Here is a 16,187-nt window from a genome sequence, read left to right on the forward strand (position 1 = left end):
GGATGCACTATGTTTGCTTTGTGCTGTAAAACTCACATCTGATTAGAATAGAAGGAAAACCCTTTCTACATGTTTTTTTCTGCCTAAATCCTCTGATAATTTAACATTCAGTAATTTCCTTCCTATTAATGCATATATTTGCATTGATGTGTCCTTGTCGTCTGCCTCTACATACATTAACCAGACCTAAGTTTGTTTGAAATTATCTTGTATATTGTTTATAAGTGAAGTTTGAATGCTGGTGGGATTGCTTTGATTCTGCTAAACATGTTAGGAGTGATATCAATAATTTATAGTCACAGCATACTTTGTATACTGTATTTGCATGACATAAACATTTCTGATTTTGCCTGCATACCATTACACACTGCTCAATGTATGTACCAAGACTTTTGTTAAACGTGCAGTCCACACATGTTTAGGTTTATATAGAAGGTCAGTTTTATTTCAAAAACATATTTAGCTTTAGTTGACTGATTAATACAATTAATAAAAAAAATAAAAAAATGTTTTATTACCTTTGAACTTCATAACATCAGGAAAATCAGACCTTTACTGTCTGAATATGCTATACAGCTCCTGGTCCAAGCTCTGGTAATTTCAAGACGGGACTACTGCACTGCTCTGTTGGCTGCCCTTTTAGCTAACACAATTAAGTCTCTGCAGATGGTCCAGAATGCAGCAGCATGCCTGGTCTTCAATCAGCCAAAAATGGCTCAAGTCACTCAACTCTTGATTTCACTCCACTGGCTACCTGTAGTTGCCCGCATCAAATTCAAAGCTTTGACTTTGGATTTCAAGACAGCCAATGGAATCACAGCCTCTTACTTCAATTCACTTCTTCAGGTCTGTGCTCCAACTCGCTCTCTGCAGTCTGTGAACAAACAGCACCGGTGGTCCCATCACAAAGAGGCTCAAAGTCTATTTCACGATCGTTCACTTTCTCTGCCCTTCTCTGGTAGAATGAACTTCCAACATTGTCACAATCTGCTGTCACCTTCTCAACATTCACAAACCAGCTGTAAACATGTCTCGTTCATGAACGCTTAACCAAACCACACTAATAGCACTTACTACTTCACTTAACCTGCACTTAATGTACAAAACAAAACAAACAAAAAACAATCCTTCTCTGTCTCTTTCTTCTATGTTAGCATCTTTACAACACCAGCCACTGTGAGAACATGGCAGTTCTATTCTGCAGATGTTGTTATACTTTGTATGACAAATTGCTTGTTATGTGTCTCATTTGTAAATCGCTTTGGATAAAATGTCTGATACATTACTAAATGTAAATATAAATGTACAATTCACATTTCTGTTTGAAGTGACCATGGTGAATTGGAGACAATACCAAATGTTATTAGTGTTCCCTTGTACTCACTAAAAAAAATATGCTATTATGTTGACTTTCTGAAATAGGCGGAAAAAATAGAGAGAGATTGATTATGGCAGTCAAAAGAGAGTAGGGTGCCAAATTTGCTGTCACTGTCTCAGCAGATGTATTTGAAACTCCAATGCTTTTACTGATTGACTGAATTTCTTTCTTTCTTATTTATTTACAGTATTTCTGTGTAATTTAACACAGAATAAAGTGATATAAATATACCATAAATAATGTTCATTAAGAGAGAGAAAAAGGCTAGATTTACTCTGCCAATATATCATCGTCACAAATGGTCCGCACACTTACCATCAAAACAAACATATGATCATAAATTATATGATGACTAATCATAAATCAATGATATGGTTTTGGAGAACTGATTCTTATACTGTATATACAAGTAGTTCATTCTAAGTTGTTTTTTGTTCTGTTTGTGCTGACAGAGATCTCTGGGAACTCGGAGGACATTCCGCTGGTGCGCTGGAAGCAGCAGTGGTTGGAAAATGGTACTTTGCTTTTCCACATCCACCATCAGGATGGCAATCAGAACTTGCCTGGCCCAGCGGCCACATCTTACCCTGCTAGTGACTCTGCAGAGGAGGAACTTCGTATCCTGCACATCTCGGTCATGGTATGCAACCGCTAATCATGTGCACTGAGCACACTGAAAGAGCAAAAATTAGTTATTTATCAACGAGTAGTCCCGCACTGAATCAGCAGTCTTTTCCATGTTTTCTGCACTTTTTGTTGCACAAAATCTGCTGAATGAATTTAAATTTGGAAAATGTTTTAAGATTGCTGAGAGTACTACACTCTCATTGGTAGCTGAGAGTTGGAACATCAAAATAACCAGTGTTTTGGTACCAAGTCAATACTAATATAAATCAAAATGTAAAAATATTGTAAATAATATTTAAAGTATTGAAAGCACTTAATAACTTAATTTGTTACCCATGCTGTATGATTGACAGGTGGCTGCTATAAAATGCTCACATGCTCTGTGATGAGCACTTGTAGTAATGTGGCAATGCAAGTGAACATTTAAATGCATGGTCAGTCTTGGTCAAAAGGCCCATCTTGTTCTAAGTGAATTTATTCAACCAGGACAAAAATTGGAAATGTGTCAAAATATTGCATCTATATATTAGGATTTGCAGTGTAAATGTAGCCTAAAAGACTTGCCGCTCTCTAATAAGCTGTTAATATTACTCAAACAGCAATATGATCAAGAAAAAGAGAAAAACCACTGACTGCTCTTGGCTAGATAACTGTAGTAGCTTAAATAATCCTTCTATAGTTCGATAATGTGAACTGAAAAGCACTGTTTTCTACTTTGTTCTACTGCTTGTAATGTGTTTCATTGTAATTAAATTAATTACTGACGGTTTACCTGTCTTGAGACTCATGAGTAGTAAAACTGATGCATGCCATTGTTTTAATAAAATGTGTTAATATTTACATCAATATTTACCTTTTTAAACAAAGGAGTGTGATCAATTGCGTATGATTTTTTGGCATTAAAATTGATATCAAGAATCATGAAATATCACTGGTATTGGTATTGACTACTGGAATTTTAGTATCATGATAACCTTAGCTGATAGTATTATCAAATTAGACAAAAATTATAAAAATAAAATGTCATTATAAATAGGCATATGATGGTATAAAATTCTCACATCATAATAATTACTGAAGCTTTTATGTCGGTATATACGGTACAATCATGGTGTTGAATATGAACCTTTACAAATTACATGACATTACAAAAAATTTGTTGAAAGATAAACAAACGTTGTTGCTCTGTATTACGAGTTTAATTACTTTTTTATTAAAATTACCATTTAAATAAACAGATCACAAAGAACTTTTAAAAGAACCATGTACATTAAAAAAACGAATCAGCTACAACAATATGGTAGCTTGATAGCAAGCCATTTGATAAAATATAGCTAGACCCTAGCTTCAAATAAAAAATACTGCAAATTTCCTCACACTGTATGGCAGCATACGATTAAACATAATATTGAAATCATCATTGTGCCACATTGTCATTATTAATTAGATGACTTAGTATTAGCTGATTACAACTGTATTTGAGTTGTTTTTACTTGAAGCAAATGTTACTGAGTAGCTAGCGGAGATTTAGCAAACTACACATTATCTGCAAATTACAACAACAGTTCACATTCTTTATCATCTTAGCTATAACTAAGCTAATTGTCGCTTAGTTTTGTCTCTCAGTTTCCAAAATTAGTTTGGAAAAACTGTCACAACTACCTTTATTCTCACTGAATTGCACAGTATGTTTGTTTTTCAGATGAGCAAACATGTTGGAGAGCTTGGTGTTTCACTGCCACTTTTCTGACATATGTTTTACACAAAGGAAAACCATCTTCAACCAAAACTCCCTCTGCAATTTTTGGTTCCCAAAATACTTTGACACTTCTGAATTAACCATTTTAGAAGGTGGATAAATGGTCGTCTGAGTTCCGCCCAGACATTCTTCTAGTACATGTTGGTTTCGTTTACATCAGAGTGCGCATGTGTAATTTATGCCACATACAGTTGAAGTCAGTTTAAGTCAAGTTTACATACACCTTAGTCAAATATATTTAAACTCAGTTTTTCACAATTCCTGACAATTAAGCGTAGAAAACGTTCCCTGACAAGCATTGCCTGTCTAAGGTCAGTTAGGATCACTACTTTATTTTAAGAATGTGAAATGTCACAAGAGAGAATTATTTATTTAAGATTTTATTCCTTTCATCACATTCCCAGTGGGTCAGAAGTTTACGTAAATACACTTTGTTAGTATTTGGTAGCCTTTAAATTGTTTAACTTGGGTCAAATGTTTTGGGTAGCCTTCCACAAGCTTCTCACAATAAGGTGCTGGGATTTTGACCCATTCCTCCAGACAGAACTGGTGTAACTGAGACAGGTTTGTAGGCCTCGTTGCTCGCACATGCTTTTTCAGTTCTGCCCACACATTTTCTATCGGATTGAGGTCAGGGCTTTGTGATGGTAACTCCAATACCTTGACTTTGATATCCTTAAGCCATTTTCCCACAACTTTGGAGGAATGCTTGAGGCCATTGTCCATTTGACAAACCCGTTTGCGACTGAGCTTTAATTCCTGGCTGGATTCATGAGATTTTGCTTCAATATATCCACATAATTTTTCTTCCTCATGATGCCATCTATTTTGTGAAGTGCACCAGTCCCTCCTGCAGCAAAACACCCCAAAAACATGATGCTGCCACCACCATGCTTCACGGTTGGGAAGGTGTTCTTCAGTTTGCAAGCCTCACCCTTTTTCCTCTAAAAATAACTATGGTCATTATGGCCAAAAAGTTATGTTTTTGTTTAATTAGACCAATGGAAATTTCTCCATTAAGTAAGATCTTTGTCCATATGTGCAGTAGAAATCTGTAGTCTGGCTTTTTTAGGGCGATTTTGGAGCAGTGACTTCTTCCTTGCCGAGCAGCCTTTCAGGTTATGTCGATATAGGAATCGTTTTACTATGGATATAGATACTTGTCTACCTGTTTCCTCCAGCATCTTCACAAGGTCCATTGCTATTGTTCTGGGATTGATTTGCACTTTTCGCACCAAACTACATTCATCTCTAGGAGACAGAATGCATCTCCTTCCTGAGTGTTATGATGGCTGCGTGTTCCCATGGTGTTTATACTTGTGTATTATTGTTTGTACAGATGAATGTGGCACCTTCAGGCATTTGGAAATTACTCCCAAGGATGAAACAGACTTGTGGAGGTCAACAATATTTTTTATGATGTCTTGGCTGATTTCTTTTGATTTTCCCATGATATCATGTTAGAGTTTTGTGAATAACAGGTGTTCGTATTTTGCTAAGTATGCAGGTGTTTTGTTAGAGTTCTTCTATGGGTGTGCCTAGCCATGAAGTAATTTCAGAGTGAAAACACAACAGATTACAAAAAGAGTTGAAGTTGGTTGTGAGATAGAAGACAACATAAAAGTTTTTTTCAGATTCAGTAAATTCAAAGTTCTGCCTTATGGCTTCACAACTTTCCTCTCTCATATCAGTGTACTGCTGTCATCCCAAAAAGTAGTTACACTTACAACGATTGTAGCAAAGACTCTTAAGGGCATAAGGATTATTTCAAACACACTTAGTGTAATTAGCAGAAAATATTTGTACATTTTCTTGCTGAATAGGAGTGGGGTTTGGAAAGAGGTTGTACAGGTGAAACTCGAAAAATTAGAATATCGTGCAAAAGTTCATTAATTTCAGTAATTCAACTTAAAAGGTGAAACTAATATATTATATAGACTCATTACAAGCAAAGTAAGATATTTCAAGCCTTTATTTGATATAATTTTTATGATTATGGCTTACAGCTTATGAAAACCCCAAATTCAGAATCTCCGAAAATTAGAATATTACATGAAATCAATAAAAAAAAAGGATTTTAAATACAGAAATGTCGGCCCTCTGAAAAGTATAATCATGCATATGTACTCAGTACTTGGTTTGGGCCCCTTTTGCATTAATTACTGCCTCAATGTGGCATGGCATGGATGCTATCAGCCTGTGGCACTGCTGAGGTGTTATGGAAGACCAAGATGCTTCAGTAGCGGCCTTCAGCTCTTCTGCATTGTTTGGTCTCATGTCTCTCATCTTTCTCTTGGCAATGCCCCATAGATTCTCTATGGGGTTCAGGTCAGGCGAGTTTGCTGGCCAATCAAGCACAGTAATACCATGGTCATTGAACCAGGTTTTGGTACTTTTGGCAGTGTGGGCAGGTGCCAAGTCCTGCTGGAAAATGAAGTCAGCATCTCCATAAAGCTTGTCTGCTGAAGGAAGCATGAAGTGCTCTAAAATGTCCCGTAGACGGCTGCGTTGACTCTGGACTTAATAAAGCACAGTGAACCAACACCAGCCGATGACATGGCTCCCCAAACCAACACAGACCGTGGAAACATCACACTGGACTTCAAGCATCTTGGATTGTGTGCCTCTCCATTCTTCCTCCAGACTCTGGGACCTTGGTTTCCAAATGAGATGCAAAATTTGCTCTCATCAGAAAAGAGGACTTTGGACCACTGAGCAACAGACCAGTTCTTTTTTTCTTTAGCCCAGGTAAGACGTTTGACATTTGAAGCCCATGTCCAGGACCCGTCTGTGTGTGGTGGCTCTTGATGCAGTAACTCCAGCCTCAGACCACTCCTTGTGAAGCTCCCCCACACATTTGAATGGCCTTTTCCTGACAATCCTCTCCAGGCTACGGTCATCCCTGCTGCTTGTGCACCTTTTTCTTCCACACTTTTCCCTTCCACTTAACTTTCTATTAATGTGCTTTGATACAGCACTTTGAGAACATCCAACTTCTTTTGCAATTACCTTTTGAGGCTTTCCCTCCTTGTGGAGGGTGTCAATGATGGTTTTCTGCACAACTGTCAGGTCAACAGTCTTCCCCATGATTGTGAATTCAATTGAACCAGACTGAGAGACCATTTAAAGGCTCAGGAACCCTTTGCAGGTGTTTTGGATTAATTAGCTGATTAGAGTGTGACACTTTGAGACTACAATACTGAACCTTTTCACAATATTCTAATTTTCTGAGATTCTGAATTTGGGGTTTTCATAAGCTGTAAGCCATAATCATCAAAATTATATCAAATAAAGGCTTTAAATATCTTACTTTGCTTGTAATGAGTCTATATAATATATTAGTTTCACCTTTTAAGTTGAATTACTGAAATTAATGAACTTTTGCACGATATTCTAATTTTTCGAGTTTCACCTGTAAGTGGTGACTAGCAAAGTATTTATAATTAATTAAATATTTTAATGTAGTTCTGTCACTCACTCGACGTTGTGTCGGTGAAGTGACACTAGGGGTCTCTCTTGAGAGCCTCATTTGCCTCTGAGCTTTAAGAAAAGGCCAATGAGAATTGGTGAACAGAATTTGCATGTCCCTCCCCTGGACATACGGGTATAAAAGGAGGGAATCGTGCATCTGTTTAGTCAGATGTTTTCATCGGAGCCGAGCGATTGTGTGTTCAGCAAGCTACTGTTCCACTACTGTCCCACTAAGCACCTCTACAGAGCTTTTGCTGTTGGATCTTAAGGCGTGTTACCAGCGACTTTCTCTTCTTTGCACGCCATTGCAGTCTACGCCCCTGGGTGCTTTGACTGCTCTTCTAAAAATGCAAACACCCTCTAAAAGAGTATTTTCTCTAAAAGAGTAACACATTGGCATTGAACATCTTTTTAAAGACGCATCTCCGCCTTTGTGTAGTTCCTGGATGCGGCAGATATCTCTCTGCTTCTGACGGTCATGGGCTCTGCCTCACGTGTCTGGGCTGCGATCACATCGTTTATGAATGGTTCATGTTCTCATTGCGAGAACATGACCATGGCAACATTGCGATCGTGTAGGAAGAAGACACCTAGGAAGAAGGTGCGGCGTGGGGGGTGGCTGAAGTGGCTTTCCTTCCTCTGAGGGAAAGCCAGTTCAGCTGCCCCCCACGCTGCGCCTTCTTCCAACAGGATTGAGGCCGGCATGGCTGACGATGAATGTGATGTGGGGAAATCCCCATGAACTACCTGCCCCCAGCACTCTCGTTTGACCCATCCGAGTCCGATGCGAGACTGGCTCACCCAACGGCCAGTCTGATGTCACCCCGAGCTGGATGAGAATATCGCCGCTGCATTAAAGGTTGTTGTGGTGTGTGACACTGAGAACTCGACTGGGCAGCCACCTTCAGGTCTGCTCGCCCAGTTTAAGCCTGACGCGCTGATATCCAGCATGCTTGCCTGGGCCGTTGTGAGCATTGGGTTGGACTCCCCGTCCCTCCCTCTGCCCTCACGGCTCGAAAATTGGTTCCTCGGGTAAGGGTGGCGCTTACTCTGTACTGGAATAGGCGCTCCACAGGTATCGGTCATCACGATTACCCCCTGTGTTGTATTTTTCACGGTACGGTCCCCCTGTCGGCGGACCCGCGTCTCCCTTGGGTAGCTCCCTCTGTCCCGTTCACTTTGTTTGTAGAGCTCCTCCCTCACCAGGTAAGACCTACCACCGCGCCACTTCCATGTGTGGCTTGTAAGCCCATGTGACGTAATTGCCACATGTGACCTCCCCAGCCTGGTCAGGATGTTGTCTCCGCGGGGTGTTATAGCATTAGATGGCCCCAGCCACTATGGTGAACATAGAGAAAGAAAAGGCTGCGGCTGGTGCAGCCTACTCCCATTCTTGGCACGTTTCTTGTTCCCCCCCTCAAGAGAAGAGGGTTGCCGTGAACCTAAAATGAGTATGACGTTTTTATGGGGCATTGGGGAAGGTTACGCACAGCCTGGCGCAGGCTGCCCCTTTGGCATGCTAGAGCTTGCTTGCACCCGCATCAGCAGTTCACGTAACACGGTTCAGTGTCATGCCGTTATTGGATAGGAACCCCAAGTGTCACTGCACCGACACAACATAGAGTCAGTGACAGAAGGGGAATGTCTAGGTTACTGTTGTAACCCCTGTTCCCTGATGGAGGTAACAAGATTTTGTGTCCCTCTTGCCACAACACTGTACTACCACTGTAACGGCCGTACCTTATTCTCGGCTCCTCAGTGCAAAACCTGATGAAACAGATGCACAATTCCCACCGTTTATACACATATTTCCGGGGGAGGTACATGCAAATTCTAATCGCCAATTCTCATTGGCCTTTTCTCAAAGCTCATAGGCAACTGAGGCTCTCAAGAGAGACCCCTAGTGTCACTTCACAGACACAACGTCTCATTCCCTCCATCTGGGAATGGGGGATACAACAGTAACCTAGACATTCTGAACACAGGCTGGATTAATGGTGTGTTATACAATAATTTGGTATGCAAATACTTCATTTAAAAAAATTGCAAGTGGATCATTATTTCTATATGAAGTGAAATAGACATATGGAGGCTCCAGGCTTTGCTGAATTTCAAATACTGTAACTGCGTATTAGTGATTTACAGGCAGGGTTGGGAGGGTTACTTTTGAAATGTATTCCACTACAGATTACAGAATACATGCTGTAAAATGCCATTTGTAACGTATTCCATTAGATTACTCAAGGTCAGTAATGTATTCGAAATACTTTGGATTATGTCTTCAGCAGTTGTAGTTTTTTCACTTGTTTTGACTAAAAACTCAGTACAGTAAGACAAAATACATTCTCTGAAAAACATAAATATTGTATGCAGTGTTGTTTCTAAAACAAGATCAATCAAATTGATCTTGTTTTAAGGATTTTATATATTTTTACAGGGAAATAATACAAAAATGATCAAGAATAAGATTTTTGCCCTAATATCAAAGGTCTTACTAGAACAAAATAAATTATGATCCAATGTGAATTTTCTTGATTTAAAAAATATGATAGTGCCTGGTAACATGTGCATGTAAAATGGACAGAAATAGCATTTTAGCTTAGCGTAAAAATTACAATTTACACAAGGTTTATTTATATTTCTTCTGCTCCAAACTTACTTCAAATTTACTTCTCTCTGCTTGTATGAATGTAACACATCATAAGAAAGTGTTTCACCACTGTTCAAATGCACGTTGGATTGCATAATTTATATGTATACATTTTTCCGTCTGAAACGACTAAATATTAAATGAAACAAATTACAATAAAATGCAAAGTAATCGCTTAAGTAATCAAAACACTTTTTGAAAATAACTGTATTCTAAATACCAACTGTAGTGGAATAGTGTTACTTTTATTTTGTATTTTAAATACGGGATCCCTTTACATGTATTTTGTTACTCTCCAAACAATTATTTTTGATGGTTAGTTTGTTCTATGTGCAAGCCACTGATTATTGAAAGATTTTCATTGGAATATGATTCCTCGTAGTTCCCGGGGAAGCTCCTATATTGAGCTCACCCTGCATGATCCCTCAGAAACTGAAGAAGATTGCATACCTCCAATCTCAAACACATCCCCTGACATTGAAATCACCACAAAAAAGATAGTTATTAGTATTCTAAGGGCAACATACTGGAAGTCAGCAGATGATTCAACTTAATTGAAGAAGGCAACGGGACCCAAACATTTTCTCTCCTTAAAGCATTATGTTTGTAATTTCAGAAGGACAGCACAGTATTTTAGCATAACAGAGAATAGATTGTTTTAATATCCATGAATTTTATACAAAGGAATGGCTCCCGGCCATTTATTACTTAATTATATGGACTACAGATGTTCTAACAAGATTAATTGTGTGTTCATGCTGTGGCTGAAAGACACTACAACCGTTAAGGTCAGGTTAAAATGATCTTTTTTTTTCTCATAAAGGTTAATGTTACGCCAAACAAATTTTCATTGATGGACGTTGATTTATGATGGCATAGTAGAATCTTAATTCTTTATTCAAACAGGCACCAAAAACCTTTTTTCTTTGCCTATCAAACAGATATCAGTTTAATTTTTTGGGAGTCTGAACAGGAGAAAAAACACAAAATCTGTAGGTGATTTGAAATCCCATTAAAATCAATATTTTGTTAATGCATCTCAATCTGAATGGATCAGAGTTTATGTTTTTGGGTCTCATGTGCTCAGAAAGGAGACAAAGGCAGGTCTACATACCAGGCACGGCGTTATTATTTTCTTCAAAAAGTTTTTGTCAAGAATTATAAAAAAAATCACCAATTAAGCTCATAATTTGTGCTAAAATAGTCTAAATGTTTAGTTTTAAAAATAATTTTAAGCTGGTTATGTATATTTTGATGTTTCTGCGCAAGTTCAGCAGACAGTGTTCGGGTTTGTTCCGATCAGAGCATGTGAGCGGAGAGCACATTTCTGAATATTCCGCTCTGCTCGCTCATTCTGCAGGGTCGCTCGCTCAACCCAGAATGGCCTGCTGGTTCGAACTTCGAAGCAGGGGCGGATTGGCCATCGGGAATACCGGGAACAATCCCGAACGGCCGGTCCATTTCAGGCCGAAGACCGGCCGGTGGTCAAAGAGTTTTTTTTTTTTTTTAACGATACGCGACCGGCCTAACCGGCCTCTCAGCTGCAGCGGAACGCTGTGTGTGTGTGATTCAGACCGGGCCAGACCAATACTTTCAATCTGAGGGGGGATACGAGCGGCCCCTCCCAACTTTGACTGATCCTCGTTTTTCCTGACATCCGATTGGCTAAAACTAGGCGCCGATCAAAGGAGTTTACTTTTGGTCATGTTTGGCGGGTTTGTGTGAATGCAACAGATACGAACGGTAAAAATGGCAAAATGAAGGAAAGAAGAGAAAGAAATATTTTTTCGGTGGGGCCGAAAAAATAAGAATTAAAAAGAAAAAAAATTTGGCACAAGAGGCAGCTAAATGCGCCAAATTAACAGACATTTTCCGTAGTGGAAAGAGTGCTGTGGCAGCCGGAGGTGCAGATGAGGAAGGACCCAGCAGCATGGACAGGACAGGTGCACGATTAGGGATATATTAGTGATTTATTATACACTAAAATTGTTTATATTTGCATTTAAATATAGGCATTTATTACATGGCTTGGTAGAATTCCAATGTAGGAAGAGAGAAGAGGAGGAGCAGGAGAAGAGAGGAAGAGGAGGCGGAGGAGCAGCAGAAACCAGGAAACAGACAGGTAGAGTCTGAATTTCTGAATTTCAGTCCCAGTACGTCCCTGCTTCGAAGATATGTGGAATAAGGCCTCCGACTATTTTTTTCCCCCCTAGTCGACTAAGCCATTAGTGGACAAATCGCCTCTTTATATTAATTTAATTAGGCTACTAGGGCAGGCTATAGGCTATAGCCTAGTATGGAAGCTTGTTTCTGCCATAGAATAGTCTAAAACATTTTAAAAGATAATTGCAACTTTTTATCTTGCAATTCTGACTTTATTTCTCAGAATTGCGAGATATAAAATCAGAATTTCGTGAGCTAAAGTCGCAATTGCGTGAAATAAAGCCGCAATTGCGTGTTATAAAGTCAGAATTTCGTGAACTAAAGTCGCAATTGCGTGAAATAAAGCCGCAATTGCGTGTTATAAAGTCAGAATTGCATGAAATAAAGTCGCAATTGCTTCTTTTTTTTTTTTTACCCATAGTTTAGGCCCTATATCTCACAATTCTGACTTTGCAACACGCACTTTATATCATGCAATTCTGCCTTTATATCTCCCAATTGCGTAGGCCTATTATAAAGTCAGAATTGCAAGATATATAAACATGCAATTATGTGAAAAAAGCCAGAATTTCAAGCTATATTTCTTACACTTTATATCACCAATTTTGACTTAATAACATAGGCTACAATTGCGACTTTATATCACGCAATTCTGACTTTATAGCTAACCTGCAATTGCCACTTTATATCACGTAATTCTGAGATAAAAAGTCAGAATTGTGAGATTAAAAAAATCGCAATTACATTTTTTATTTTTCACTCTGTGCCGGAAACGCTCCAGTTCTCGTGCAATGCAAGTGATCGTACCGGCGCCTTATTACATTGTCTGCTATATATTTGCTTCTTATTTATTAAATACAGGCAATTGGTTGATAAAACATTGATCAACATTAAGATACAATTTAATACAAAACGAAAAAACTCAATTAAGTGGTCAGAATAATGTTTACCCACTCCATGTATCCAGAAATATTGTGCATCTCATGATGTAGCCTATCATCTCTCTCATGCTGCATGCTCACTTTCATAATCAACATTGAGAGCAACATGCAGGTTGAATTTATAACTGAATTAATACTTTATATTGTCTGCAGAGGTCTTTTAAAAACACATATGTAGAAATTACTAATGAAATCTCATTTGATGTAGAGATTTTGATGAAAATGTCCTTGGCTCTGGAATACGCCTTTCCTAGCAACGCGTCATATGACGTAGGGCGAGGCAAATAAAAGAGCTCGCGGTCAGCTCTCTCATTGTTGGATGTTGATGTAGTTAGAGCAGTAGTGAGAGACAGAAAGTTTTAGATCGAGTTTTAGCGAAGCCATAATGGTAAATTATTGTGTTTGTTCTGGTTGCACGAATTCCAGCCTGTCAGGACATCGTGTCCATCATTTTCCTTCTAGGAAAAACAAGGCTTTTCGGTCTTGGGTGCGTTTTGTGCAGGTGAAGAGAGCAGACTTCACTGCCGCGTCTGTTACCACACACTCGGTCGTTTGTGGCGCACATTTCACTGCGGAGAATTATCGACCTGGAGATTTGTTGGAGTCTCGGATGGGATTTCAGAGTAAGGACCACGTGAGGCTGATTACTGATGCTGTTCCCTCGGTGCACTCGATAGAATCAAGTCCACCGTCAAAGTTTACACCGGATTTTGGCGCGGGCGGGACTGGAGGACCAAGTGCTAATGTTAGCAGACATTCTGTGCAACGAAAACGAGGACTTAGCAGAGTAAGTCTTACTTTTAATTATTTTAACTCTTAATTTGTGTAATTTCGTTAAGGAGGCTCATAATTATAGGCCTGTGGGCCATCATAGGCATGTTCGTCCACACCGGAGAACTCGTTTTCTTCATTCGCATCCATTGTAACCTGAGCTTGAACTTGACCAGACTCCCTCGGCCATCGTCACTTCCGGTTAGTGTTTAGTAAAATTACTCAAACGTCACACTCGTCCACAAATATAAAATTAAATAAAAGAAAGAGTACAACGGTCGGTGGAGCGGTTATCTCCTCACCTTTCAAATCTATTACTGACACGCACATGCGCAGTTCTCATTTTACCTCAGATTAACATAAAAGCACAAAGTGACCGTTACAGTAGCATGCCCTTTCCTACTGCTCTGATAAATAATTTGATTTGCAATGAATGAATATTCTTCTCATACTCTCTCTTCTTCCCTTTCCTTCACGTTTGGCAATCTTTTAAGCCTGTCTGTTAGCGCAAAATGAGTGTCTTTTACTCAGTTGTTACTCAGTTATTATTTTTTAGCCTGATTATTTTTTGGCTTCTGAAATGTTTTTTTTGTTTTTTGTTGCTGTTGTTTTTCTGCAATGCAGATAACTTTGTTATGATATTGTGATATTGTATAGGTTACATTTTAATACATCTTCTCTGTATAATAAGTAAGTCTGTTGTTAATGAAATCGAAAATAAATAAATGGACAGATGACGTTGTTAATGAACAAGTTCTGTTCCCGAGTATTGATTGAAACTGTCGGGCAGTGTTGTTGATCTGTAATGTAGTAGCCTATTGTTGAAAACTTAAAACAATTAATAAGAATTGGGAAATATTCGGCCTCATGTAATACGAGCAGAACTAAACTATGTTTTGGGGAAATATTACATTCCTGACCTCTTTTACAGTCTAAATATAGGCTATTATAGTTTAGATAATTTTTTTATACTATCCCATGAGTCCTAATAAATGCAATTTCAACTATTTCTGAAGTGCTTATTTTATAAAGAACACCGCTTTTTCTTTTATCGGAAACGCAGCCCAGGTATGATGCGTAATGGAGATTCCAAAGCGTCTTCTTTGGTCAGAACCAAGGAGAGCGATCACGGATAGGTCCGTCCTGACTCTATATGCACCGAAACTTTTTAACAATGCAACAAAATATTTAAAGAGCATCAAGCTATTAAAATCTATATTATGTATAGCCTACGTACAGATAATATAGCAGTATATTAGTCAGTAACTTTTATTAGGTTAAACAGTGATTGGATAACGTTTTTAATTTAAGGCCCACCCACAATTGGTCTGGCCCATCCAAACCTGAAATCCTGGCGCCGTGCCTGCTACATAAAGTCATAAAGAATGACTCAGGCATGTACGAACACTCAAAGCATGATAACACAAACAGTGCCAATATTAAACAAAAGGAGTTCAAACATACTGCTGATCCCATCAAGCCTTGCTCACTTTACACCTTGGTATGGAATTCTGAAAGATCAAACTCTCAACTCATATTGGATTAAACGCACGACAGAACGCGTTCCTAAACCATGATGTAATCGAGAGTATATAACCCCCGGAGATTCCTCCTAAGCCTTGCTTCCAGTGACAGTATGTGTCATGTCTAGTTGCAGCACTGCTGCTCCCAGGTGTAGACTCATTTCCCAAAGAAGTAATATACATACCTGAACTTTGGCAATACAATTTCCATCTTGCTGGACGAGCCGAGATTCTCCGTGTTTTACCGAGCACGCTAACGATCCCCAAGGAGACCGGCGAGCAACCTTTTGCCAGCAGAAGTAAAGAAAGAAGAATTCTCTACCTTCTTCAACCGAGTCAAATTTGCTGATATCTTCGGCAATAGCATCCCTCACCCAGTGTGACGTAGTCTGCTTGGAAGCGGCTGCCCCCTTGTTGCGGCCCCCATGTGCTGACTTACACCACTGGCTAGTGTGGTGGACATAAGTCTGAAGGGCACGGACTGGGCAGAGTCCGTGCAGTCTTTCCTGCTCCGGCGTTAAAAACGGCGGGGAGCAGAAGGCTTCCAGAGTGACAGGATGTAGTGTTGAAAAGGGCACCTTAGGAAGGTAGAATGAGGATGCAGAATAGCTTTGGCCATACCTGGGGCAAATTCTAAACAGGCAAGCAAAACAGACAGAGCCTGTTGATCCCCGAGAGGTAATCGCCATAAGAAAAACCATCTTGAGAGTCAGAAGTCTGTCAGACGCTGACTCTAGAGGTTCAAAGGGGGTCTCAACCAGACCCTCCAGGACTATTGCTAAGTCCCATGAGGGAGTTCTGGTCCTAACAGGAGGCCTCAGTCGCCTGGCTCCATGAATGAAGCGAGCGAGTAGGGATGCCTCCCCAAAGGCTCCCCGTCCATCAAGGCGTGGCAAGCCGAAAT

The 16,187-nt window shown here is 39.4% G+C and overlaps 1 protein-coding gene across 1 annotated transcript in view; it reads left to right on the forward strand.

Moving 5' to 3' along the window:
* The window catches only part of LOC127649716 (astrotactin-1-like), a 560,423-nt gene that overhangs the window by 126,784 nt on the left and 417,452 nt on the right, over nucleotides 1–16,187 (forward strand). Inside the window, exon 4 of the mRNA XM_052134948.1 lies at nucleotides 1,831–2,018. Coding sequence (XP_051990908.1) covers nucleotides 1,831–2,018 — 188 coding nt within the window. The remainder of the gene's footprint in view (nucleotides 1–1,830; nucleotides 2,019–16,187) is intronic.

Source organism: Xyrauchen texanus, chromosome 9, assembly GCF_025860055.1.
Source record: "Xyrauchen texanus isolate HMW12.3.18 chromosome 9, RBS_HiC_50CHRs, whole genome shotgun sequence".
Lineage (NCBI taxonomy): Eukaryota > Metazoa > Chordata > Actinopteri > Cypriniformes > Catostomidae > Xyrauchen > Xyrauchen texanus.